This window comes from Sus scrofa, chromosome 11 (genome assembly GCF_054392235.1).
Source record: "Sus scrofa isolate SSC_HxYL_T2T_F1_AM1 chromosome 11, Sscrofa_HxYL_maternal_Yorkshire_Landrace_v2.0, whole genome shotgun sequence".
NCBI lineage: Eukaryota > Metazoa > Chordata > Mammalia > Artiodactyla > Suidae > Sus > Sus scrofa.
Window position 1 is genome coordinate 82,823,774 of NC_139393.1, and position 26,782 is coordinate 82,850,555.

A 26,782-nucleotide genomic window follows, 5' to 3' on the forward strand; every position below is an offset into this window, starting at 1 on the left:
AGTCTGGTTTGAAATTTGGAAACGAAGAGTGTGGTTCCTCTCTATTTCCTAATACTCGGGTAACCCTAAGAGACGCTGCTTGTAATTCGCTTTCATCGTTGGTGGTACAGGCAGATGGCAAAGCCAAACCACAGTGCTAAGCTCATTGTTTTACTTTTCACATGTAATCGGCAATGAATCACGAAACATGTTTGAAAGCTCTGCTTCATTAATTTTTAAAGACAGTGAGGATTTTGTAAGTAGTATTTCCTGCGTAGATAGAATTCATTTCTCCCAATATTTTTGAGGTGCTCAAATCTGGCCAGGTATTATTTGGGAGTTCCTGTGCGTCCTTGTGTATTCTAGGTGTCATGCATGTGAAACAGAAACATTAACTGAAGTGTGTGAAATGGACAGGCCATCACAGTGATGGACGCATATTCATCAATACTCATGAAACCCTTATTCTTGCAAGTATTATAAAGGTAAAGAGTAACAAACTAAATTTCACTCTAGTTGAAAATTGTATTAAACAGAAATTGCTTGTTAAAAAAACACAATGAATACAAAAGTTTTTTAAAGAAAAAAAAAAACCACAATGAAATAAACCCTTCTTCAAGAGAATTCAATCTCAGAACAGTTATACTACAAATTGAGGACATATTTGCAAATGAAACTGAATTCTTTAAAAAGTGGATTTTTCCCCAAAGTGACAAAAATTAAGCTCTAGTAAATGCATACACACTCCTCTTTTGAATATAACTATTAAGAAATAGAAGTCTGCATTGCCAATCACTGACGTTATTTTTTGTGTGAGAAATGACCAGAGTTGTCTATTTTAAAAACCATGTCGTTACTTCATGGTCCAGTGACACAGAGTGACCAGCACTTAGCCTTCCACGCCAGGTTTCCCCTGGGCTCCAGTAGCAAATGACTGTGTACGTGTTTCTATCGGAAAACAGCATGATTTGTTTCCTGAAAGGTAATAACTATTTCTATCAAACTATTTTCTATTTTCGGAGCCCTCGAGGACGCCAGTGTTGCCTGGGTCTATTTTTAGGTACCTCTGTATATCTAGGAGAGCCTTTGACTCCACGCTCGATTGGTCCAAATCCTTATGAAAGACACCGTTTTTCCTCCAAGACATGGGTATGGGAGTGATGTCCCAGACCAGCTAATTTTTCATAGGATGGTTAAGCCAGACATTTAAAATTAAGCTTCCAGAACAGTTTTGAGGTTGTCCATGTAAGAAGCAAGCCATCAGAGGGTAGGTATGTGTTTAATATTGATATTGCGGTTCAGTCCCTAGATAAATTCCTATCTTAAATGCTTTCCAAACATACCTTCTCTCTGCCGTCTCCTGAGTGCCTGGGACAGGGACATGGCCCTCCATTTCTCTATGAGGCTTGCCTTAGCTCTGTCGTAGGAGAACGTCTGACACTCCAGTTGGGAAAAAGAGAACAGTTCTCTGGCAGGGCACCCTGGCTCAGGCAGGGCCCTGGTAACTGGGAGAGTGCCCGGCTCCTCCAGGCGTGTGGACAACATGGATGTGCTATGTGTTGGATAGAATTCCAGTTAAATTATTGTCTAGCCTTTTCCTCGGCAGGAAACAGATCCTTGATTTATGGAGCACTAACCTCCTTTGGTTCCTCTAATAAGAAATTCAAGAGCACATGCACTGCAGGCTGTTTTCTAGGCATCTTCTGAGAACTTGAATTTCCTGATGCTGCAGAGGACATCCCGTGGCCGTGTCTAGGAGGGGCAGGGGAGGGGGAGGGGGGTGGTGCCAGCAGCCACCTGCCTTTGGAGGGGCAGCACTGGCCCTGTCTCTGCTGGGGTGCCCCCTGAGGGTCCGAGACTGGCTCCTGGCACCAAACTGGCTGCAGGCTGGCTGCTCAGCAGCTTTTCCAGGAGAGCAGCGAAGGCGGAGGTCATTCCCTAAAGCGCGCCATTCCCCTTGTCTTCAGAACTTTCCAGCAGAACATGGAGAGGGGTGGCCTGTCAGAAGGGAAGAATGTCCACGCTCAGAAGTGCCCAGTGGCCTCCCGTGTCCCGAGTCAAAGAAGAGAGTAATCGATTTCCAGCACGGCCTTGAATTCTTTGATCTCTCCAGGTGCTTCGTTACTGTAACACACGCACGTCTAATCTGGGCGAAGTTCAGTTACTTTCGTTCATGAAGGTAAATCCCTCAACTCATCCTTTTTTCAAAAAGTGGCCTCTTACGTAGTGTCCGTCATGCTGATGGACCCGGAAACGAGGACTGTCACAAAGGCTCGGATGACACCAAAGAGCGGGCACGCTCTCTTAGAGAAGACTGCCACTTGAGAGAGGACAGGGCAGCTCACGGGGCAGGGGAGGCCAAGGGAATCACGAAAACAATTTTTTTTTTTCATTTTTAAAGTTTCATTGGAGTCGAGTCGGTTGACAAGGTTGTGATCATTTCTGCTGCACCACAAAGTGACTCAGTCCGACGTGCACACACAACCACTCTCTTTCGGATTCTTTTCCCACAGAGATGATCCCAGAATATTGGGCGGAGTTCTCAGTGTTCGTGTGCCGATCAGTTACCCCCCTCCCAGAGCTCTCATCATGGTTCAGCAGAAACGAATCTGACTTGGATCCATGAGGATGCAAGTTCGATCCCTGGCCTTGCTCAGTGGGTTGGGGATCCAGCGCTGCTGTGAGCTGTGGTGTAGGTCACAGACGCAGCTCGGATCCGATGTTGCTGTGGTTGTGGTGTAGGCCAGCGGCTGCAGCTCCCATTCAACCCCTAGCTTGGGAACCTCCATATGCCAAGGGGGAGGCCCTAAAAGACCAAACATTTTTGTAGTTTATTTTTAAAAAAATTTATTTTAAAAAGTCTTGGGACTGCAGATGCAAAGGAAAAAAATAACCTCAACAGGTAAAAATGAGTAAGTCTGACGACATCATACTCGGAGAGACGAGGAGGAAACAGGCAGTCCTGAGAGATACCTCAGAGACAAGGTCAAGGTGACTAGTCCCTGTTCTCCAGCAGGTGTGTGCCTGGGAAACCCTGGCAGCTGTTGCATGGGCGCAGGCATAAAGCCGTCTATTGCAGCACTGTTTGTAATAATGAAAAAGAGTTCGTGTTCTGGATAAATGAAACACACATTCATTCACAAAATGTATGAATGAAATATATCTCACATAATGAATGAATCAATGGATGGAAATGAGTGAAAAATGGAGGGTCTTAAAGGCAGCTTGTTCCACATTCCTCTAAGGCTCCTTACAACTTCTCAGAGCTGGTTGTCACCCCATCTAACAGATGAGAACACTGAATCTCAGGTGGGATTGGTGTCCTAATAGGCACGCCACATCCAGCAACAGAGATTTGAAACTAAAGTCCCTCTGGGTCGAGTTGGGGTGTCCTACAGACCCATGAGATGGGGACAGAGTCAACCTCACGTGGCCGAGCAGATACGCTGCTTTAGGGGAGGAGCAGTTAGTGGCAAGACCCAGGCTTCTGGAGCTGAGATAAGGCAGAATCTCCCCCAAATGTGGTCAGACTGAGCCAGGACATGCAGCCCCAGGAGTGGGGACAGCAGAGGTCGGACCGCTTCTCAGAACTGGCCGTCCTCTGGGGCAGCGGGTCCAGAAGGAGGAAGATTAGGCAGCCTTTTCTTCAAAATGCCTTTAAAGAATCCTCCGTGTCTACTCTCAGCAGGGCTCCCAGATTCGGGCACATCCTTTTTCTTCAGTTGCTAAGATGATAACATGGAAAACATTCCCCAACGGACTTTCATGCCTCCTTGGAGGAGGCTTCGTTTTATTTCCTACTTAAGGACTGTTAATAAATCACTCTCTGGCTGAGTACAGTTGAACGCTGAAGCACTTAGCTTATCTGACCTTCGCATTAATTATTTTTATTACCCAGCAGGAACTTATGAAAGCTGCCCCCCCCCCCCTTTCCCTGTAAAGCCAAGTGGCCCCAAGCGAAGAAGCCAGGTCTCTCCTGGTGCCTGAGAGGGAGCTCCTTAAACACCTCCGGCTCTGAAAAGCTCTGCTGGAGGGTACTGGTCCGAACCCCCAGTTCCTTCCAATCAGTAGACGCCAGGCACCCGTTTGTGCCTGAGGACCCAGTGATGCCATTGCAATTCTTACAAAAACTGAAAGTGAAATGAGGAAGACTGATTGAGCAATCGGATAGAAGGGCGAATGCCAGGAAGACCTAGCGTACAGTAGGGGCAGAGATGCAGCGGGGCAGAGGGGAGAAAATTCAGGAGAACTCTCCTGAGGGCGAGCGCCGGGCTGGGCCGGGCAGTCAGTGCAGGACATCAACAAACACAGATAACAGGAAATGATCCATCCTCTGTGGTCACTGATTCTAAGGGCCCGAACCTTCAAAGTTCTAGGAGGGAAATGGATGACTCCACGGGGGAGCAGTCACGCCTTTCTTGCCTTAGCACGAGAGAAGAAATGAAACTGAAGGAGACGGTCCCCATCCTCCCCCAGAAGGAAAGCCCCTCTGTCCGCATCTCCAAAGATGGGAAGCTGCTGGTCGTGACCCTGCTGCTGGCCCTGCTGTCCTGCTGCCTCACGGTGCTGTCTTTCTGCCGGGTGGCCTCCCTGCAAGCGGAGCTGGGGAGCCTCCGGGCGGAGCTGCGGGAGCACCGGGCGGAGGGGCTGCCGGGCGCCCCCCAGGCGGGAGCCGCAGCCCCCAGGGCCGCCCCTCCGGCCCTGAAAGTGAGTCTGCGGCAGCCGCAGCCCCAGGCACGGGGCTCCCCCACGACCCACACGTGCTGGCGGTAACGTGGGGCTTTTCTCTTCCCAGGGGATCTTTGCACCACCAGCTCCAAGGGAGAGCAGCTCCATTCAAAGCAACAGGAGTAAGCGCGCCGCGCAGGATGCGGAGGAAACAGGTACGTCGGGGTCACGGAAGCCTGTAGGAGGCAGGGATCCCGTTCACAGGTGTGGAGGCGAGCATCGGACTGGGAGAGGGGAGCCCCGCAGAACCTGGAGACTTCCACGCTCACCGTCGCAGCCAGGAGCGGCGCGGGGGCAAAGCACCAGGCTGACAATGCATGTCTGAGCTCCAGGGAGCGGATTTTGTGGGGGCAGGTATTTATTTATCTGTGCGGCAGTTGAAGCGTAGAAGTGGGGAAAGAGGCTCACATCTCCCTGCAGAGAGTTCCCTTCTATGTCAGGAGCATCCTCCATCAGTTCAGGAGAAAAAGCACCACGCGCGAACGTAGGAGATTTTGTGAACCTGGTCAAAGAAAGGCAGCAAAAGAGAGCATCTCCTGGGGAGCGTAGCTGCTGTGCAGTCACATGGAGGTCGGTGGTGGGAGCAGGTGCATGGCTGTGCTTTATTTTGTTTCTTGCTTTTAAAAGAATAGAGCTCCTTCCACACACACACACACATACACACACACACACACACACACACACACACACACACACAGAGCTTTTCGAGCTTTTCGTTAACCGGAGCTTTCCCAGGAGATCCACACGTTTGTAATCTTATTGTAATAGTTCTTTAGAGATTTCTGACTCTCTTCCTGGTCTGTTCCACAGAATTGTGTGGATTCCCGAAACCTCAGATTTGGTGGGGCCTCCCCAGACATTCAGCTCTAGCTCCTTCCTTTCAAAGATGCAAAAGAGCATTTGCATTGCATTTACTTAGCGTGCAATTTAATCCTTGGTACTGTTTCCCTTCTGTATTGAAGGAAGGTTTTTGAGCCCCTAGAATGTGCCAAGCACGCTTGTACTTGAACGGGAATCGTCACACCTCCTGTTTCCTTTAACCTGCAAGGTGACTGCGAGGTGAAGTCACCATGTGCAATTATGTATCCGTCTATGTGCTTCTAAAGAGAAGTGCGCCGACCCGCAGATTAGCTTTTCTGGCACACGCACAATGCTGCTTCTGTAAGCGTGTTTTTCACGAAATGCCTTATTCATGGAAAAAATTCTTCCCTTATTATAAAACCATACATTTTTATCTGGTTATCATATCTCCCAGCCAATTATCAGAAACAATTGGGTTTAAGCATTTTAAAACTAGGAAACATTTTTAGCATAGTTTAACCCATCAATTGTTTTCAGATTTTGTATTTTATCACCTATGTTTTCTTACAGACACATAGTTAAAAACTGCAAGCATATATGTCTTGGCATATTTTTGTGTTCACTTATTACATAAGCATTTTCCTTAGTTCTAAGTAATTCTCACTCATCTATATTAATTTCTTTGTTATCATTCTGTGATCATACGATCATTTCCAACTCTTTTTTTTTTTTGGCTATAGCGGAACATGCCACAATTTTTGTACAGATCTCTTTGTGTTTGAGGAATTATGTGCATATTATTCAACATAAATTCCATAGATGGAATGTCTGAGCCAGAGGATAAACACCTTTAACACTCTTGCTATCTGTTGCCATGTTGCTTTCAAAATGAATCATAAGTGCGTGCAGTCAGAAACGCGGTGTACAAGTTCTCTGCATTCTGACAGCATTTTATCTTTAAAATGTGTTTGGGCTAGTTTGGTAGTTGCAAAACAGTGCCTCAAATTTAATTTGTTGCTTGCTGACAAATAAGAATTAACTTCTTTCCACATATTTTGATAACTTCTAATTTTATCTCCTGCTGATTTTTATTTATAACTTCCCTCACTTGTCTGTCATATTTTTAAAACAATTCTGAATAAACTCTATATTTGACATATTACTTATCAAAATTTTGATGTAAATATTTTCACAACATTTTGCTGTTTTTTCAAAAACTTGTGCAGAGATTTTGCATCTGTGTATTTTAATGTGAAACACTTGTCCTTTTGATTTCTCTATCAAAGCTAAAATACATTTATTCATAATCTCTTAAGCAGTTTATTGTTTCCTCTGCCATTTTGACTTTTTTATAATTTAGTGTTGTAGCTTGGTATTTAATCCATTAACCTTGGAGTTTATTTTGGTAGGTCATGTCATACTGGCCTTAACTTCCCCTTTCTTCTTTTACTTTTCCCTTCCAAACTCTTGCTAAATATCTCAACCAAATTAATTAGATGATTCTTTTTAACTCCTTTGGGTTGGGAAGCTTCCTGTATTAAGTTCCTCATATATAGTCGAATCTACTTTGAGATTCCTTTTTTCATTGATTTTTTATCCTATCTATCTGTGCTAAATAAAATATTATAAGTGATTTTATAATATAATGAGCTTCAATATCTAGTAGGGTGAGTATGCCTCAATCTTCTTCAACCTTCTTGGCTACTCTTCCCCTGTCTCTAAATGTCATTATTAAAAATAAACCCTAACTTCCCAATTCCAAAGAGGATATAGACGCATTACAGCAGATTTAAGAAGAAAAGAATTAAGTAAGAAATCAATTATCCGCAGAGTTCCCATCGTGGCTCAGTGGTTAATGAATCCGAATAGGAACCATGAGGTTGCAGGTTTGATTCCTGGCCTCACTCAGTGGGTTAAGGATCCGGCATTGCCCTGAGCTGTGGTGTAGGCTGCCGGCTACAGCACCGATTCGACCCCTAGCCTGGGAACCTCCATATGCCACAGGTGCGGCCCTAGAAAAGACCAAAAAAAAAAAAAAAAAGAAGGAAAGAAATCAGTTATCCGCAGAGTTGCACTCCCTCCCCCTCAAATCTTCTGTTAATATTTTAAAATCTCCTCTAGTGCAAGTTTTTTCATGTTGGTGTTTCCATGGCATCCAGAAATTGTATACTGACAAAAAATTTTCCCCAAATATTTGCAACTTTGAGAAAGTTTGGAAAATAGCAGAAAATTCTAACCAATGAATAAAAATTTACCCAGTTTCTATATCCCAGATATAATCACTGTTGTCATTATCATAGTTTGCCCCAGATTTTTATAAACCTTGAATGTAGCGTGTCTGTGGTATATATGTGTGTGTATTGTATATACTATGTGTATATGTGTACGTGTGTATAGTACGTAGCACACATATATTTCCTCCTATCTCTATATCTCTATGAATATCATAACATTCGTAGACTCCCAGATGAAAGGTGTGAAGACCAGAGCCTTAGTGGCAAGTAATACCGGCTATGCCTTGCCAGTGAAATTGGCTTGAGTGTTATTTTAGACACTGTTCTCTGGTGCAGGGAAAAAATCCGTTTTGTTTAGCACTACTCCAAAATTAATGGCTCTCTCTATATGAATCTACTACATATACCAAAAGATTGTCTGAAATTCTATTTTTGTTTGTTTTCTGTTTAGTAGGGTTGTTTTTTGGAATTGAGAAAATGCAGAAATGCAGTCTGAATCTATGCAACTTTCTTTGTTTTTTGTTTCCATTCTAGTTGTTACGGTTTATTTTAAGTAAAACTCCCTTTTATCTTCAAAGTGTTAGTTTCCATTTTATTTCTTGACTTTCTATATACGTTTATACACACTTTGTTGCATTTCTATTAAAACTATAACTCTGAAGAAAATGAATTTTCACCCTGTTGAATTTATATATTCAAGAATTTCTAATGTCTATTAAATATAGAATTTTAAACTTTACAGGACAGCTTTTCTTATGTAGTTCCTTATAGTTTCTTTCATAGTTAACCTAAAGACATTTTATTGCTAGTTTGAAGTCTTAGCATTTTCAAATAGCTTGTTAAACTGTTAAAAGCATATGGAATTTTCAGTAAATTATTCAGTATTTGATCTTAGGCTTATTTTTTAAGCCAAATCAGCACACTTGGTGGATTTATGCTTAATAGAATTATAATATTGTCCTAGGCTTTTCTTTCTCTTTTGGCTGCACCCACGGCATATGGAAGTTCCTGGGCCATGGAGGTAATCCAAGCTGCAGCTGTGATCTATGCCACAGCTGTGGCAACACCAGGTCCTTAATCTGCTGTGCCACAGTGGGAACTCCTATTCTAGACTTTCTTTTTTTTTTTTTTTTTTTTTTTTGCTGCTGTGCCTGAAGCATTTGGAAATTCCTGGGCCAGGGCTCGAACCTGTGCCATAGAAGTGACTAGAGCCATTCCCGTGACAACACCCAATCCTTAACCCACTATGCCACAAGAGAACTCCTATTCTAGAATACTCTGCTTTCTATATTTACTCCTTAATGTCAGTGTGCCATCATTTTATAACTGTGTCAAAAAGGTTCATAACTACACATTGCTAAGTAAGACACCGGAATGCTACGCATTCTTAATTTTCTATAAATCCAAGCCAGATTTCCCCAGACGCCTCGATTTTACTGTGTGTGTATGTTCCGCGTGTAAGTAAATTCCAGCATGTTGTGGGCTAGGAAGCCTGACCTCCCCAGCACACGGCAAATCTAGTTATTGCATCAGCCCTCAGTACTTCCCACACACTACCCAGGAAGGTTGTTCTCTTTCCATTTGTGTATCTCCCATCTGTACAGCTAAAGGGTCCAGACGTCTGTGGTCCAGCCCTGTTTCCTTTGTGCACGTTCATCCTGACACGCGCACCCTGTAGATAATTCTGTGAGTGTGTGTTGGTCACTTTGGGGCGCCACATCAAATACGAAAGAATGATTTGGGAATCACTGGGCATCGCTGTGGGGAGGGGAGGGTTTCCCCCTCTTTCTTCAGTGGTCAAGTTATGATCAAAGGTCGTCTTATGAAATTTTTCAACTTGATATTTAAAACAACTAGTTAACCAACGAATGAGCCTAATCACAAGGCTAGAGCTGCAGGACGGTCTGGAAACCCCTTGCTTCAGACTCTCTCAGTGCCCACCAGGTGTAGGCACAGTTTGGATCACTGAAAAGTCAAGAGAAGCTCTTATGCTCAGCAACTTTTTAAACTATAATTTCACGGATTTCTAGTTTAATGGGTTTTTTTAAAATTTTAATTGACATGCTATTTGCATACACATGTGAGCACATGGGAAAAGAACACATGTGTCCAGGACCCGGGTTGATGAAATTCGCAAGCTGAACGGCAGCCGATGAAAGGCAGACATCACCGTTGTCACCGGTATTCCTTGCAGTTCCCCCCCCAGGGGTAAATGTGCTGCTTTAATTTAATTCTAGAATTCGGTACCATGGCTCCAGTTTTATTTTTCTTACTTATGTTGTGTTTCAAATGAAAGCCTTAGTAAGTTTCTTGTGTTTCATAAGATAATTTCTGATCATAGTATAACAAACAGAAATGTGGGGAAATCCAGAATTAAAATTGCCAAATGGCTTATAATAGCCAAAAATTCACTTTCAAGCCCATGAGTGTATTTGGAGGTAGTCCCAATTAAAAAAAAAAAAAAAAAAAAAAAAAAACTAAAGCAATATGGCCTTGAGCATTGCTTCACAAGTGGAATCATGATGACCCGTGTTCTGAACCTGCTCTTAGTTATAACCGCATTCATTTTAGGAACCTAAAGATCAGCATCTCCAGAGACCATCCAGAAAGTAAATCCCATTGAACTAAAACAGCTTACTGATAAAATCAGGTGAACTTTCCATTTCCCCCTTGCTCTTCAGTGGGGAATTTAAAAGTTAGCTGGAACCCAGGTGTTTTAGATTATAGAAAGACAAAAGTTATCTTTCGTTAATAATGTTTATCATACTTGCCTCAATTGTAGTAAGAAAACAGTGATGAAAGCATGAGCATTTCAAAGAAATATAAAAACAAGAGCAGGAAAAAAAAATGACCATATTTTATCCTTCCTGTGTTTCTTGTAAGCGTCTGACCAATCTAAATGATTTTTCTCCATCTTTAAATAAACGTTTTAGTTTGGAATTATTTTAGAATTACAGACAAGCCGCAGCAACAGAGCAGTGAGTTTACCATATGCTCCTCGCCTCGTTTCCTCTGATGTTACCACCTAACGTTACCATGGTACCTTAGTCACAACTAAGAGAGCAATATGGGGAGTTAACTAATAACTGAACTCCTGACTTTGAATTTCGCCAGCTTTTCCCCCAATGTCTCTTTAGGTTCCAGGAACCGTCTGGGACACCACAATGCATTTTATATATATATATATATTTTAAATCAGCATTTTGAATATAACGCACGTAACATTAACACCTAAAGGTGTCACCTAGGTGCTTCTCTGCGGTAAACATTTTTATTGTTAAACAGAGAGATATCAATACTATTTCTTGAAATCCATAGTCGTTTCCTGTGCAAGAAAAGACGGGAGACCCGAGGGTCTGTGATGCTCATTTTGCAAGGCTATAAAATGAGTATTGAAAGCATGCAGTGTATGAACGCAACTATCCAATTTATCCCCAAATGAGGCTAACTGCAGCCTCTTGCCCAGCAAGGGCGTGTTCCTTCCTAGAACAGAAACAGCTGGCTGCTGTCATGGTGATCTTTGACCAGAACCTTCCTTGCTTCAGTAACGGGAGACTTCTTTTCAGTGTTGCAAGAGCTGGCTTCTGTACAGTTTCCACAAAAGTATTTAAAATGAACACAGTGACCTGACAACCAAATCTTTGAACCCTGTTCTTATCAAGTTTAAACTTTTGGGAAGCAGAGGAGCAAGGAAGCGAATCCACCGAAGCAGCCAGAAGCAATCCTGTGTCTCTTCCAATATTCCCCAACCTGCAAGGTCTAAGCTTGTTCTAGTTGTCGGGTATTGATTAGGAAGCAAAAAAGACAAACGAAAGTTTCCTCGTTAACGTGAGGTGGAAAGCCACAGAAAATAATTACGTTTGTCATCAATGAGTAAATTGTAATACTAGAAAATGGCAAATCCATTGCAACACTGAAAATGTGTGGGCAGGGTTAAGAGAATCAGCCGTGTGAAGGAGGAGGAAGGGGGAAGCGAATGTGTCTCCATTTTAAGTGGGAGGCCAGACTAAGTCCTTCTCTCTAATCCCTGAAGCACAGCAATTCTCTTTCCTTTCAACCTTAAAAAATGGCAGATGTGCAGAGATATTTAAAAAATAAATCCATAATGTTGAGCAAGGCATTCTCATCAATAGTTCTACAGGAATGGATATTATTTGGGGGGGGGTGTTTGTTTTTTGTTTTTGTTTTTGTCTTTTGGCTGCTTCCGCAGCATGTGGAAATTCTAGGGCCAGAGATCAAATCCATGCCACAGCAGTGATAACACCGCATCCTTAACCCACGGTGCCTCAAGGGACCTCCTGGATACTATTAGTTTTAATGGTCATTGGTGCTTTTTTTGTTTGGTTGGTTTTGGCTCCACCCATGGCCGGTGGAGCCAAAACCAACATGCGCCACAGCAGCAACCAGGGCCACTGCAGTGACAATGCTGGATCCTTAACCCGATGCACCACAGGGAACTTGTATTTGTGTTTTTATAGGTCAAGTCCTACTTACCAGAACTGCATTTGGCAGCTGTTCTTTTGTTGTGGTGGGGTTCTCTTTGAAAAAGTATTCCCTTTTCTGAGGAGTTAGAGAAGAAACGGATTTTTCTCAAAATAGAGGAAATACCTATTGTGCAAAGCTTTGAGGTAGGCGATGCAGAGTATACAGGAAAGAGGAAAGAGATAAGTTACTGAGTGTGGTCTGTGTGAGAGCTCAGGAATAGACCCTGCAGGTCTGTGTGATCATTTGCCCTCTTAATAACCTACCATGTTGGCTTTATTATCTTCATTTTAATTTTTAATATTTATTTTTTATTATTATTATTATTTTAAAATTTAGGGCCACAGGTGCAGCATGTGGAAGTTTTCAGGCCAGGAGTCGAATCACAGCTGCAGCTGCCAGCCCACACCACAGCCACAGCAACGCAGGATCCAAGTCACATCTGCGACCTACACCACAGCTCATGGCAACACCGGATCCTTAACCCACTGAGCGAGGCCCGGGATCGAACCCTCGTCCTCAGGGACACTAGTCAGGTTCATTGCCGCTGAGCTGCAGCAGAAACCCACCCCTGTTATCTTCGTTTCAGATGAGAGAATTAAAGCCCAGACGTAGTCAGTCCTTTCTCCCAGCAACCTAATGTCGGGCTGGAAAAATTAAACATTACCAATGCAAGTTTTAAGGTAATAAAGCAGTTTAAAAAATAACAAGCTCTTTTGTTTTTACAAAGCACATGTAAATTATGACTTCAACTGAGTGTCACACTATGAAACAGATATTGTTATTTTAATTACACAGATTAAAATATTTCAAAAGGAAGTTTCAATCTCATGATGAAACAGCTGATTGGTTTGAGAACTAAGGTTTGAATTTATCGTCTGTGGACTATAAATGCTGAGTTTTTTTGATGTCGTGAGTTATATGTGCTTAACATTCAAGTCAGATACCAGATTTGAGAACAGTTGTTGGACCCTGGGAAGGCCTCGGTGAGTCTTAGTTATTACTGCCAATGAGAGGGGCGGCTCGTGATGGAATCACGGTTGGGTAGGAGCTGAGATCCCAGATGGAAAGATCACGTAGGCCATGGTCGGGAAGAGCTGAGCTGGGTCTTAAAGGTTTGGGTAAGAGGAGACTGTATCCCAGGGTCTGGGAACAGTAATAAACAGAAAATAGAAAAACCACAAGAAGAGGCCTTATTCCAGTAGTCAGGAGGGCAGAACACATGCCAGCACTTCGGCATTACCCTTTAACTCTTGTAAATTTGGGGGGTTTTGCAAGTGCTGATTGATTGAAGTGCCTCTCCGAGTTCAGGCTTTCCCCTCCCCTCTTCCTCCCCCTCCCCTCCTGGCTACCCTGTTGGAGACAGACATGGGGGTTGGGGGCCGGAGAATACCTGTTCCAGGGTCACTTCTGACACTAGCTGTGAAGCCATGCGTCAGCTCATCTTTTTTCTCTTCCATCTGTTGCCCGAGGCCTTCTTCTGGGAGATGGAGAGTAAGACATTTTAGAGAAAGAGGACACCACCATTTGCTTGAAAAAATATAGCGTTACAGTTCTATGGATGACACTTCCCAAACTTATTGTTGAGGATTGTTCGTTATGGAACGTGCTTTCTGTATACCCATGGGTCCGCACATTTATTATTACAGAGTCCAGATACTGTAAAAATAGGTGTGTTTTTTTTTTAATGGAAGCTATTTTGCTTAAAACACTACATTAATTTGATTTAGCATGCATTACAAATTTGTAAATAAGTGTGAGATTTTTCAGAATTATTTGGAAAAGTTGTTTGTCTATTTTCTTTTCTAAATTATTATACAGATTTTTTTTTTTTGGTATATGCTATAAACCAAACAGTGCGAATTTGTAATTGACGATCCTTAATATGAATGACTCACTTCACAGGACATCTCCGGAGGGAGGCAGTTGTAGAAAACCTTAGTCCGTGTAGTGACATGTATTCCAACAGGTGTATGTGCAGTTGTAGAAAACCTTAGTCCGTGTAGTGACGTGTATTCCAACAGGTGTATGTGCAGTTGTAGAAAACCTTAGTCCGTGTAGTGACGTGTATTCCAACAGGTGTATGTGCAGTTGTAGAAAACCTTAGTCCGTGTAGTGACGTGTATTCCAACAGGTGTATGTGCAGTTGTAGAAAACCTTAGTCCGTGTAGTGACATGTATTCCAACAGGTGTATGTGCAAAGTGTGGTAGCATCAAATGTTTAGCTAGAAGGACCGAGGGAAGAGCTGGTCTTTGACCTGAGCCCCGAAGCGTGAATGGGGTTTCACCAGCTGGAAAGGTGAGGACTGTTTAGCCATGGGGAAGAGCAGGTACATGGCCCCAGAAGAATGGAGAAGCTGGATGTAAGTCCAGCAGATACAGGGGATGAGCGTTTATGAGGCTGTGCAGGAAGACTTAGATTTTGTGCGCAAGGAAACCCTTTGGAGAAATTTTAAACATTAAAAGGACGAGATAGAATTTGGGGTTAAGACAATAATCCTGGAGGAAATGCAGGTGATGGACGAGGAATTGTAGAAAACAGAAGGGGCGCGACTTGGTAGAGGCTGATGTGATTGTGAAGGACAGGGAGGCCAAAGCTCTGAACTCAGGCCATCCCCAGCCAGTCCCCGTCCTACCGTTTCTCGCTGTCTTTTTGACCCTCGGTCTGACTTGCTGTGTCCCCATCAGCATCAGCTTTTGGGTTTTTTGTTTGGTTTGGTTTTTTGGGTTTTTTTTTAGGGCCGCACCTTCGGAATGTGGAAGTTCCTAGGCTAGGGGTTGAATCGGAGCTACAGCTGCCAGCCTACACCACACCTTGGGGCAACACTGGATCCGAGCCACATCTGTGACCTACACCACAGCTCACAGCAACACTGGATCCTTAGCCCACTGAGCAAGGCCAGGGATCGAACCCGTATCCTCCTGGATGCTAGTCGGGCTGGTTGCCGCTGAGCCACAAGGGGAACTTCCAGCATCAGCCTTTCTATTCACTCATGACTGTTATTGTTGTCTAAAGTGTGCTGACGTCCTTCTCCCGTCCGACGTGAGTTCAGTTGTCAGCGTTCAGAGACGTCTTCCTGATTGCATCTGACGTCTGGGCCCTCTCTCTCTCTCTTACAGTTGCAATTTTAATTCTGTTTTTGTGGTATTGATTCGTACCTGTTCTTCCCACTAGACTGTTAGCTCCATGAGGTAGGGATTACGTCTCCTTTTCGTGCTATCCCTAACACAATACCGGACATAAATTTAATGCTCAGTAAAATTGTTGAGTGGATAAATGAGAGATTAAATCTGAATTGAACAAAAGTTAAAAATTCGAAACATTAGGGCTTGACTGTTAGTTGAATTTCAAGATTGAGGAGGGTGGAATCAGGCATTTTATAAAATTTCTAGCTTGGGCAACTCCATATTGTAAATCAACTCTACTTCAATAGAAATAAATACAGAAGATAAAAACGCACAGTGTAATAAGTAAGAAGACAGAAGAAAGAAGAAAGAGATAAAGGAGAATGAAGGGAGGGCATCTCATTAAGACCGAAGAGCTTAGAAGAAGCTCCTTGAATGAGATGAGAGACCTGTGGGAGTTAGTGGGTGATCATATGGACAGGACACGGGTGACGTTTTGGCTCATTTTTTTGTTAGCAGTAATCTATAGTCTAAGATCAGATCTATGTTGAAGTGGAAAGAGAATCTTAGGAGACTGAACTAGAGATAATATGAGATTTTCTAAAAAGGAAGCCTTGAAAGGTGAAGAGATAAGTAATCTGGATGGGACTGAGGAGACCTGAAGGGCATCTAATGTGGCAGGATGGAAAGTCCTGTTCTTTCTTCTAAGAACTCTTCTCCTTGAAAAGCCCAGTGACTTTCTCTGAAATAAGGAAAATTAACAAATAGCAGTAGCTTCAATGAGTATAATTCAAACACAGCTATGGAGCTGTCATTTTAATATCCCATTTTCTTTTCAGAGGAGTATTTATAGAAATAAAATTTTCTCTCCATAGTGTATTTTCTTCCTAAGAGTTAGATTTCTTCTACTCTATGATGGAATAGTCCATTATTTCCCAGTGCATCGGTTGCGGCCAAAGTGGTGTTGGGCTGCCGAGATAAAAATTCAGATATTTTCGTATCGGTTTGGTAGTGTCCCGGCTTCGCTCATTAGGCAACCTCTTCCTGTCGAAAGAGATAAGGTAGGTCTCCTACAGCAGTTTGGTACAAACAGTCAAGGGAGGGCTAATTGAAATGGCCTTTCTAGTATTTCCTTGGTCTCTTTGGCAGCTCCTCTTGGTCTTCGTGTTGTCATAGTGCCCTCCCACTGTCTCCCCCATTGTCTCTTTCCTTTTTTGGTCTCATATTATGAAGAAGAGTAGCACTACTACCACTGGTCAAGACGGACTTTGCCACGGTTACGTCCTGGGCATGGTACTGACTGTCTTGGGCACCTTGCCTCACTTATCTTTATGATGGGCATCCGCACATAAGGAGATGGAAAACTGGGAGATTTGAATTTGACACCTGGAAAGAGCCTCTTCTTTTTCCTCGTGGAGGAAAGACTAGAGCTCTGCCTGCTCCTACTGGCCTCGCATCCCTCCCAGAACTTACCTCGGTGCTTTGTGCATAGCACTTCCTTAACAAGCGTTTGTTAGAAAAGTGTGTTTAATATGGTGACGCTGGACATCGTGCCTCTCAGACTAGCAGCTTTGGACGTTTTATTACTCCCTCCTTTCACGCTGTCCTTATTCACATCTATTCTGCCTGTTACGATGCTTTTCCATATTTTCTGTGGCAGAGGGTATGCCACAGTACCTGCAGTAATGATGCGTAGTAACTGCAGTAATGTGCCATAGTAACTTCAGTAATGATGCCGCAGTAACTGCAGTAATGATGCCGCAGTAACTGCAGTAATGATGTTATGTTAAGTGCAGAAATGCACATTTCCCAATGGCTCAGACATGGCTGCCATTGTTCTCCAGTTCAATGAAAGAACCACACAGTGGCCGAAATTTTCTGTTCCTCTGAAATCATCAGATTAACATAAAAATGTGTAGAAAAGTTTCATGGCTTATGATGAAATTGCAGCTTTTAACATTATATTTCCGCCTGTAAATGCCCAGGGAAGTTTCTTAGCAGATTTTCTCTTATGCTCCCTCCCTGTAACAATATTCTCTTTAGGCTCATGCATTTACACAGCCTCGGAATGTCACATAGTTATTATATCTGTTATTTCATGTTTTCCATTAATCTCCTAAAGCAGGAATGGCCCACTATGTTAAGCTCTTAAAAGGTACACACTGAGAAGCATGTTTTTAAAGCATCACTTCAACTCAATAAAATAGTTGCTAAATAATAAACAATCTAAACTAATATTTTCTTAATTAAAATAGGCACACCTAGGTTCACACTCCATATTTTTCATAGATATTTACTGCTTTGCTTTCCTTTCTTACAGATAATGTATCTATTTTGCTTTTACCTGAAGGCATGGTCTTTATGTAACAGAATAGTTATGAATACTTTGGAATATTCTCTGGAGTAGTCTATGTGTAATACAGATCTGAATTGATGCTTCCCAGAAGCTTTATGGGTGACGCAGTCTCAGGGAAATATTCCGTTTTCTATTAAAAAGATTTCGTAGCGCTTGTTCTCTTTCTAGGCCAAAACGTTTTACCAAAAGCCTGCCTTTGGCTCCGGAGTTGAGCAGGCGAGATTAAGTCCCGGCCCTGTGGCCTTCCTCTCTGGGGATGAGACAAGTTGTTTACACTTTCCAAGTTGTTTCCAGTATGTAATTTTTAGGATTTTTGTGAAGTTGCCTGGATTTATGTCAGCTCAATAAATGTGAGCAATTATTCCGTGATGTTAATAGCATTTTCAGTACTGACGAGTTGTTATGTAATGTTAGATTTTTTTAAAAGCAAAAAATCATTTTAGAGTAATCTGATCATTTAATTGGCTCATGTATTTGAGAGAATTGAAAAACAAATGACAATGGCTAAACTTGCTTTCTATAGAGGTTTAATATTTTATAACAAGTCAAGCTAAACTATAAAGGTGATATACTTGCTATATTTCAACAGCATGTAGAGTTTTTCTAAAATTTGAATTTCAAGTACATATTGTGTTGCAAGTACAAGTTATATTAAAAAATCTGTGGGCAAATTTCCTAAAGCAATTTCAAGAACGACATGCAGGCATTGTAGAAAGTGTCATTGATTTGGTGCCACGGGAAGAGTAGGTGTGTGGCTTTGTGTGCTTGGTCATCTTCGTCCCCTTGCTATTTCTATTCAAGAAACTAAAATGATATATTTTTGCTTTTCAGTCACTCAGGACTGCTTGCAATTGATTGCAGACAGTGACATGCCTACTATACGAAAAGGTAATAAATACTTCAGGAATTTTCCACTTAGAATTCCGTTCAGTCCTGTTACTTGTATACTCCAGGCCTAAAGATTGTCTTCAAACCATATGTCAAATGAACTATCTGCCTCGAAACTTCTTATAATCAGATTTGAAATAACAAAGCTGCTTGAAATGATCGGGGGATGACAGTTGAGGCTAATGTGATCATCTAACAGAGAGAATTACTTTCAGGACATTACTACCCAGCAGTGTTCATCATTAGCATATGATAAAATCCAGACTAAACCAAATTCAATTTCTTATTATTCAGAAATCATTTTGGCTACTATGGTGCTTCACAATCATCTTCACAAATGTCGATTCTCCTCTTCTATTAGTTTGTAGACTGTCGCAGAATAAAGATAAAACTCAACATATAGCCATTTTATATTGATTAATCAATAAGAATATATTATGTACAAATAAATATAATAGGTTTGTGATCAATCTCCAGTGTGAAATTATGGCTTTATATTTTACATATGCTGGTTAAAAACATACAGTGTTCCAGTCTGGGCACTGGGGCTCAGCAGTGAAGGATGTGTGCAGGGTTCCTTATTTTCATCGAATTTTCCTTCCTATAAGGGGAAAACAGAAGAAGAATCAAATGAACAGGTAAAATGTAGAATGGTAAAAATTAACCAGTGTGGAGAAAAATAAAGGAGGCAGCAAGGGAATATTTGGACTGTGATCCACAAAAGAGAGTTCAGAAGTGCCAGGAAAGTAAGCTGGGGTACAGAGGTGGAGACCCAGGGAAGATAATGAATTTGGATTGGCCTCTGCATGGACTCCCAGGAGTGATAGCCTGCATCTGTATCTTTCTATGTGACCTTAATTATCCTAAATATAACCCGGGACCTAAACCATTTGAAATCCTATTATTTACGGCTCTGCATTTCCCAAAGTCATACGTTTGCAGCTTTTATTAGGTAGCACATTGTTTCCTAAGAATAAAAATAGAGCCAAAAGAAGACCCTAAGGGCCAATGATACAATTAAGAAAATAGCGCTTGGAAAGGTTTGTTTCACACATTTGGCCCAAACCAAAAATACAGAGTCCTAAAGGGAAAGGATAGCTCCTCACCCAAAAAGATGCGGCTGCTTCTCCACTGTGAACTTGAATTTCACAGAGCGTACTTATCTTCCTGGCGTGGTGGCTTCTCTCCACCGATCCTCCCTGGAGGAGCTGGGTGCTTATCTGAGTGCTTTGCCCTCTGGGCCGGTGGGCAGTGACGCCAGTAAACCTTGAGCGTGTCAGTGTCAGTGTCAGTGTCAGTGTCAGCGTCAGCGTCAGCGCCAGCGCCAGTGTCAGTGCCAGTGCCAGTGCCAGCATCAGTGCCAGTGCCAGTGTAAGTGCCAGTGCCAGTGTCAGTGCCAGTGCCAGTGTCAGTGCCAGTGTCAGTGCCAGCGCCAGTGTCAGCGCCAGTGCCAGTGTCAGCGCCAGTGCCAGTGTCAGTGCCAGCATCAGTGCCAGTGCCAGTGTAAGTGCCAGTGTCAGCGTCAGCATCAGCACCAGTGCCATGTAAGTGCCAGTGCCGGTGCCAGTGTCAGCGTCAGTGTGTGTGGACATTTCAGCAGCACTGCTTTACTGCATCCTCTAAGTTTTGTTATGGTGCGCTTTCATTTTTATTTGCCTCATTTCATTTGTCTCTTTTTTGATTTACCTTTTATTCTTCTTTTTCAACTCCCTAGTTTTAAGAGTGTTTTTTAATTTTCACATATTTGTGAATTTTTCAAATTTTCTCCTGTTATTGATTTCTTATTATTTTATTTATTATTTACTTGGAAAAAATGTTTGATATGATTTGTCTTCCTAAATTTAACTTATTTTGTGCCCTAACATCTCATCTATCGTAGAGAACTTGCCTAAGCCACTTAAGAGTGCACATTGTGCTATAGAGGAGGGAATGACCTCTGTATACCTGTTAAGTCCACTTAGTTTGTAGGGTTGTTGCAATTTCCTTATTGGCTTTGCTCTGGGTGATCTCTCCATGGTTGAAAATGGGGTACTGAATTAATCCTGTTGTTGTTGTATTGCTGTCTCTTTCTTCCTTCAGATCTGTTAATATTTGTTTTTATATATTTAGGAACTCCAGTGTTGAATGCATGTATATTTGTATTTGTTATGTCCTCTTGATGGATTGATCCATTTGTCATTACTAATGACCCTGTTTGTCTCATGTGACAGGTTTGACAAGTCTGTTTTTGTGTGATAGAAGAATAGCCACTCCCTCTCTCATTTACTATTTGCATAGAGTATTGTTTTCTGACCCTTTACACCAGCTTACCCGTGTGTCCTTAAAGCTACAGTGAGTCTCTTGTAGGCAGCATTTGGTTGGATTTTGGATTTTTCAATTCGTTTAGACATTCTATGACTTTTGATTTTAGAATTTAATCCATTTACATTTAAAGTAATTATTGAGAGTGAGGACTTATTCCCCTTTTGTTAATTGTTTTTTGGCTATTTTATAGTTCCTTTCTTTTTCTTTCGATGTCTTTCTCTTTCTCTGTGTTCCTCAAATATTTTTTTGCAGCAGTATGCTTTGATTCTCTTTACATTTTGTGTATCTACTACAGGTTTTTATTTGTGCTTACCATGGGATTTACATAAAACAACCTAGTTATAATAGTTATTTTAAGCTGATAACAACCTAATTTTGATCTCATCCCCAAACTGCTTTTTTACTTCTCCCTCCAGGACACTTTATATTATCAATGTAACAGTTTATATCTGTTTATATTTTGTATCTTTTAACAAATTGTTGTAGCTATAGTTATTTTTAATACTGTTGTCTTTTAACTTTTATGCTAGAACTGAAAGTGATTTACAACTTGTTACAGCCATTTCTCTCAGGTTGTTTACTGGAGATTTTATTTCTTTCTTTGTGTTGTGTTTTTTTAATTCCTCATAATCCTGGTAGATTTGCTTATTGTCTGAGAATTTGGAGAAGGAGCTACTTCTTGTCATCTTCGTGGACTGATTTTTGAATAGGATACAGTTTCACTGGTCAGCAGTGCTCAGGATTAGTCACTCAAAGACTGGGAACAAAGCCCTTTGCTTCCTTCCTTCCCTCCTCAGGGAAAGTATCTGTTCTTTGCTTTTCCACAATCATAAGAAAAATGCTGACTATAAGATAGGGATGTGGCCTCCTTTTTTTTTTGTTGTTGTTTCTTTTTTTGTTTCTAATTGTTTCCAGGAACCAAGCTCCTTTGGTTGTTCAGTGCTCAGGATGAGGCAAGATAGAAAGCAGCTCCTCAGAGGCACTCTGGGAGTCCACGGGGCCAGGTGCACACTCTAATCCATCATCCCTGCATGGGAGAGTCATGGGCTGAGGCAATCTTCTTGGGGTGGAGTTAAGACTGTTTGGAGGAGGGACAGACGTGAATAATTGAAATTGCTCTTCCTATCCTTGTCAGTATGACAGCTTCTTAGTGTGTGCTCCTCTAGGTGCTTCTACTTCTTAGCTAGGTCCTCAATTTCTCTTCAAGGTATTTTGATAACAATATTATTGTTAACAAACATTTCTGTGGAGGGGTGAGAAGTCTTACTAATTCCTCATTCACAACCTTAAAAATGTCATTCCATTGCCTTTTGCTTACATGGTTTCAAGGAAGAAATCAGCTGTTAATTTAATTGAGCATTCCCTGTACTTAGAGAATTGCTTCTCTCTTGCTATTTTCAAAATTCTCTGCTTGTCTTTCTTTCAGCTGCTAGCTATAAGGCGTCTTGGTGTGGATCTCTTTGAGTTTATCCTTCTTGGAATTCATTCAGCTTCTTAGATATGTAGATTCATTCTTTCTTCAAAGTTGGGAAGAGTTTGGCCATTATTTTTTCAAATATTCTTTCTGCGTTTTTCTCTTCTCCTCTGGGACTCCTATAAAGCATATATTATTCTAATTGAGAGTGTCCTACTTGTTCCTTACACTTCCTTTTACACCTTTTTCTTTATATGCCTCAGACTGGATAATTTCAATTATCCTACATTCAAGTTTGCTGATTCTGACTTCTGCCTGGTGAATTCTGTTGGTAACCTCTTCCATAAAATTTTTATTTCAGGTATTGTAACTTTCAGCTCCACAATTTATTTTTAAATAAAACACTTAGTTTCTTTTACAATAATTTTCATCTCTTTACTCATGGGGTCTGTTCTTCCTACATAGTCCTCCCAGTTTTCTTAAGCTCTCTGTCCATGGTTTCGTTTATTTTATTACTATTATTATTATTATTTTTGGCCATACCCACAGCATGTGGAAGTTCCTGGGCCAGGGACTGAACCTGTGCCACAGCAGCAACCTGAGCGCCTGCAGTGACAGTGCCAGGTACTTAACCCACTGTGCCACAAGGGAACTTCCATGCTTTCCTTTACCTCTGTAAACATATTTCAAAGATGGAAAGATGTAAGTCCAATGTTGGGCTTCCTCAGGAATGGTTTCTGTCAATTTTTTTCTCTGTGAGTGTTCCATAGTTTTCTGTTTGTATGCTTTATATGTTTTTTTGAAAATTGGACAATTTGAATATTACAATGTGGTAACTCTGGAAATCCCATCCCGAGGGTTTTCTGCTTTTGATTGTTGTGGGCTGCAGTTTTCCAGTTGTTTATAGAATTTTCCAAAATTTTTTTTCAAAAAATAAACTGTACTTGTTGTTCTATGTGGTCACTGAAATCCCTTTTTCCCATTATCTCTGCAGTAAGCCTGTTAGAGATTTCTTTATCTCCAATCCTAATCCCAAAAGACATTTACTTTAATACCAGGAACCTGAACCAAAATCAACAAAATGCCAAACGCCCCTTTTCTTAGCAGGTCAGCTGTAAGCTGGGGCGCTCCTTCAACATTTAGCCAAGCTGCCAGCAACTCTGCCTTTGACTTCCCATCCTGCTTGTGCAAAGACTAGTAATCAACTAGAATGTTAGCTCAGGGTTCTTACAGGGCTTTTATGAGCTTGCATCTGGCTCTGGTTATGCACAATGCACTGCAGATTTCTTAGTGTGCATGATAGCCCTTCAAAGCCTTTATTCCTTGAAGTATATTCCTCCTTAGCCTCATCCTTCTCAGGCTTTTTGTCCATCTGCTGCTTGCTCTATCTACTGTTCCTTGTTAGAAGCAGCTACAGGTAGTGTATGTCTTTAAGGTATTTGATTTACATCAGCCTGAAGAGCTGCTCCCATCTAAAGGGAACCTCCAGACAGGTCAAAATGCAGAGTCACAATGTTTTGAGAACAAAGTAAGTATTGCACTTCCTGACATCAGCAGGACACCAATTAGTACTCAGGCCAATGTCTCAATGGCTGTCACCAAGCTGGGGACTGAGGGTGGTGAGTAAGTAAAAATGCCACAATACTTTCTTTACTGAAATTTAACACCCCCTTTTTTTCATTAAGCACTCCCTTGGTTCCTGTAAATTTTGTTTACTAGATTTCATATATCCAAACACATTGATTCTGTAAGTTTTTGCAGGCTTAGCTATGGCTTTAGCAAATGCACTATTCTTGAGCTTTATCCTCTGCCCATTTCCATGATGTTACTCTGACATCTGTAATTATATCTTTATATAATACCTGTTGATTGTCTTCTCTGGCCTGTAATAAAATTAAATACTTTTTCTCTTTATTTTCTCTGTAGTTCCTGTCGTCCACCATCATTTTTTAGTGATATTATATTCCTTAATGTTTGTCCATGTACTGTCAAAATGTTTCTATTACTTGGTCTGTCGGTTTATATCCTTTGAATCTCAGTTGTTACAAATGAGGCAATTGATGAACTTACTATAAACATTTTTTTCTCCACACTTCTCAATATTTTAAAATTATATAATCTTTGCATTGTCATGGCTTAAAACTATTTTACTCTTTTCTGGAAAACTATCCTCTTTATGCATTTTTGTTTTGTCTTTACAGTAATATATTCAGTACTCATTGCAAGGCCTTTTGCTATGGTTTCCTTATTCATAGCCTAGTTTGATGAATTTTGTTCTCTACTAGTTTATTCAAAATGGTCTCATGAGAATAATGCTCACTACATGTTCGCACTGACAAAGCTGTTTCTTTGTGGTTTTTATACTTTAAGGACAGATGGCTGGGTATGAAATCCTCAGTTTACTGTTTTTTCACCTGGGTATCTTAATAGGAATTTCTCCACTGTCTTTATAATGCCTTTGGCATTATATACCCTTTGAAGAAAACTAAGGTAAGAGAAACTTTTTTTTTTCTTTATCATAAGAAGCTTAACTATCTTTTCTGGACACACAAAGAATTATTTTTTTACCCTGAAATTTCTTTTTTTAAAATTTTTATATTAAAGTATAGTTGATTTACAATGTTCCTTCTATTTCTGCTGTACAGAAAAGTGACAGTTTTATATATATACATATATATGCACATATATGTATATATATATTCTTTTTTTCATACTATCTTCCATCATGTTCTAACCCAAGAGACTGGACGTGGTTCTCTGTGCTGTACAGTAGGACCCCATTACTTCTCCATTCCAAATGCCAGTAGTTTGCATCTACCAACCATCCATCCCACTCCTCCCTGCTTCCCCCTGGCAAATGCAAGTCTGCTCTCCATGTCCCTGCTCTGTTTCTGTTTTGTCGATAGGATCATTTCAATAGCTATTTTATTATATATCTGAAGGCTGACTGTTGTGATAGGTAGAAAAATATTTCCTCAAACATGTCCACATCCTAATCCTTGAAACCTACGAGTTTATTACCTTGTGGACTTTGAAGATGTGATGAAGATAAGGAATTTGGGCAGATTACTGCTGGACTGTATGAGTGGTGCCATATAGTCCTTAAATAAGGGGGTAGCAGGGTCAGAGTCAGAGAAGTTTATGAAGTGCTGAGAGAAGTGTTCAGACTGATGTGATTACTGCCTGGGAAGATGGAAGGGGCTGCCAGCCAAGGAAACCAGGCAGACTGTAGAATTTGGAAAAGGTGAAAGACAGGGTGTTCCCACCTCCAGGAAGACCACAGACTTGCCAACACCTTGATTTTTACCCAGGGGGATTTCTGATGTTCAAAATTGGGAGATAATAAATGTGTGCTATTTTAAGCCACTGGGTTTGTAACAGCAGAAACTAATAAAACTCTTTTCAACCAATTTTCCTAGACACATAGTGGGCCTTTTAAGTTTGAAGTAGCTCTAAGTGGCTCTGCTTGACTTTTTGTTGTTCTTATCTTGTCTTTCTAGGTTCAAATTATGTATACGTGCTACTGTCTTTTATATTCTATAGTTCTACATTTCCCCCTCCAATTCTTAGCTCTCTCTTTATTTCCATCTCATTTAGTTTTTGCACAAAACCTATTTTCCCTTTTGAAACATTTACTTTTATTTTCATTTAAGTGAGATTTTTCCCTCCTAATTTCCCAAGTTATTTTAGCTGATGTTGACATTCACTCTACTGCCTGTTTGTAGACTTCTGTGTGTATGTGAGTGACTCTTTGTCTTTATTGAGTTGATTTTTTTCTGGCTTTTTGTGAACTTTGCTGCTTGAGGCCCTCATTTCCTTTGCTTTTTCTCTTCCCTCCTATGTTCAGCTCCAGTGTGACCTCAGTTGCTTTTGGCATCCCTTGCAGTTATTTAGCAGAACACACATCCATCTTTTTCTTTCTTAGAACTTACAGGGGGCAGAAAAGGAGAGCTGTGATTTCCAGTCATGCTGAGAGTGGAAATCTCTTGTTTATTCTGCTTTTCAACATAATTATTTCTTAGAGGTAATGATGAGATTTACTTTTAATCTCAGTAGAATTTGACACTTGATGACTCCCTTCTTTTTGTCTTTTTTTTTTTTTTTTTTTTTTTTTTTTTTGTCTTTTGTCTTTTTTAGGGCCGCACCTGCGGCATATGGAGGTTCCCAGGCTAGCGGTCAAATTGGAGTGACAGCTGCTGGCCTACACCACAGCCACAGCAATGCAGGATCTAAGCCACATCTGTGACCTACACCACAGCTCACGGCAATGCTGGATCCCTAACCCACTGAGCAAGGCCAGGGATCAAACCCACAACCTCATGGTTCCCAGTCGGATTAGTTTCTGCTGCTCCACAATGGGAACTCTAATGACTCCCTTCTTTTTGAAACACATGCTTTTCTTGGTTTGTTTCTCTAACCGTGTTCCTAGCTTTGGAGCCACTCCTTTTTAAAATTCTTTGCAGATTGTTC

The 26,782-nt window shown here is 41.3% G+C and overlaps 1 protein-coding gene across 4 annotated transcripts in view; it reads left to right on the forward strand.

Moving 5' to 3' along the window:
- Window positions 1-4,179: 4,179 nt before the first annotated feature.
- TNFSF13B (TNF superfamily member 13b) overlaps window positions 4,180-26,782 on the forward strand; it is a 32,935-nt gene continuing 10,332 nt past the window's right edge. For 2 of the 4 annotated variants that reach the window (XM_005668530.4, XM_005668532.4), the window contains exons 1-3: window positions 4,180-4,686; window positions 4,775-4,862; window positions 18,538-18,594. In XM_005668530.4, coding sequence (XP_005668587.1) covers window positions 4,363-4,686; window positions 4,775-4,862; window positions 18,538-18,594 — 469 coding nt within the window. In that variant the 5' untranslated portion in view covers window positions 4,180-4,362. 4 annotated transcript variants of the gene reach the window in all.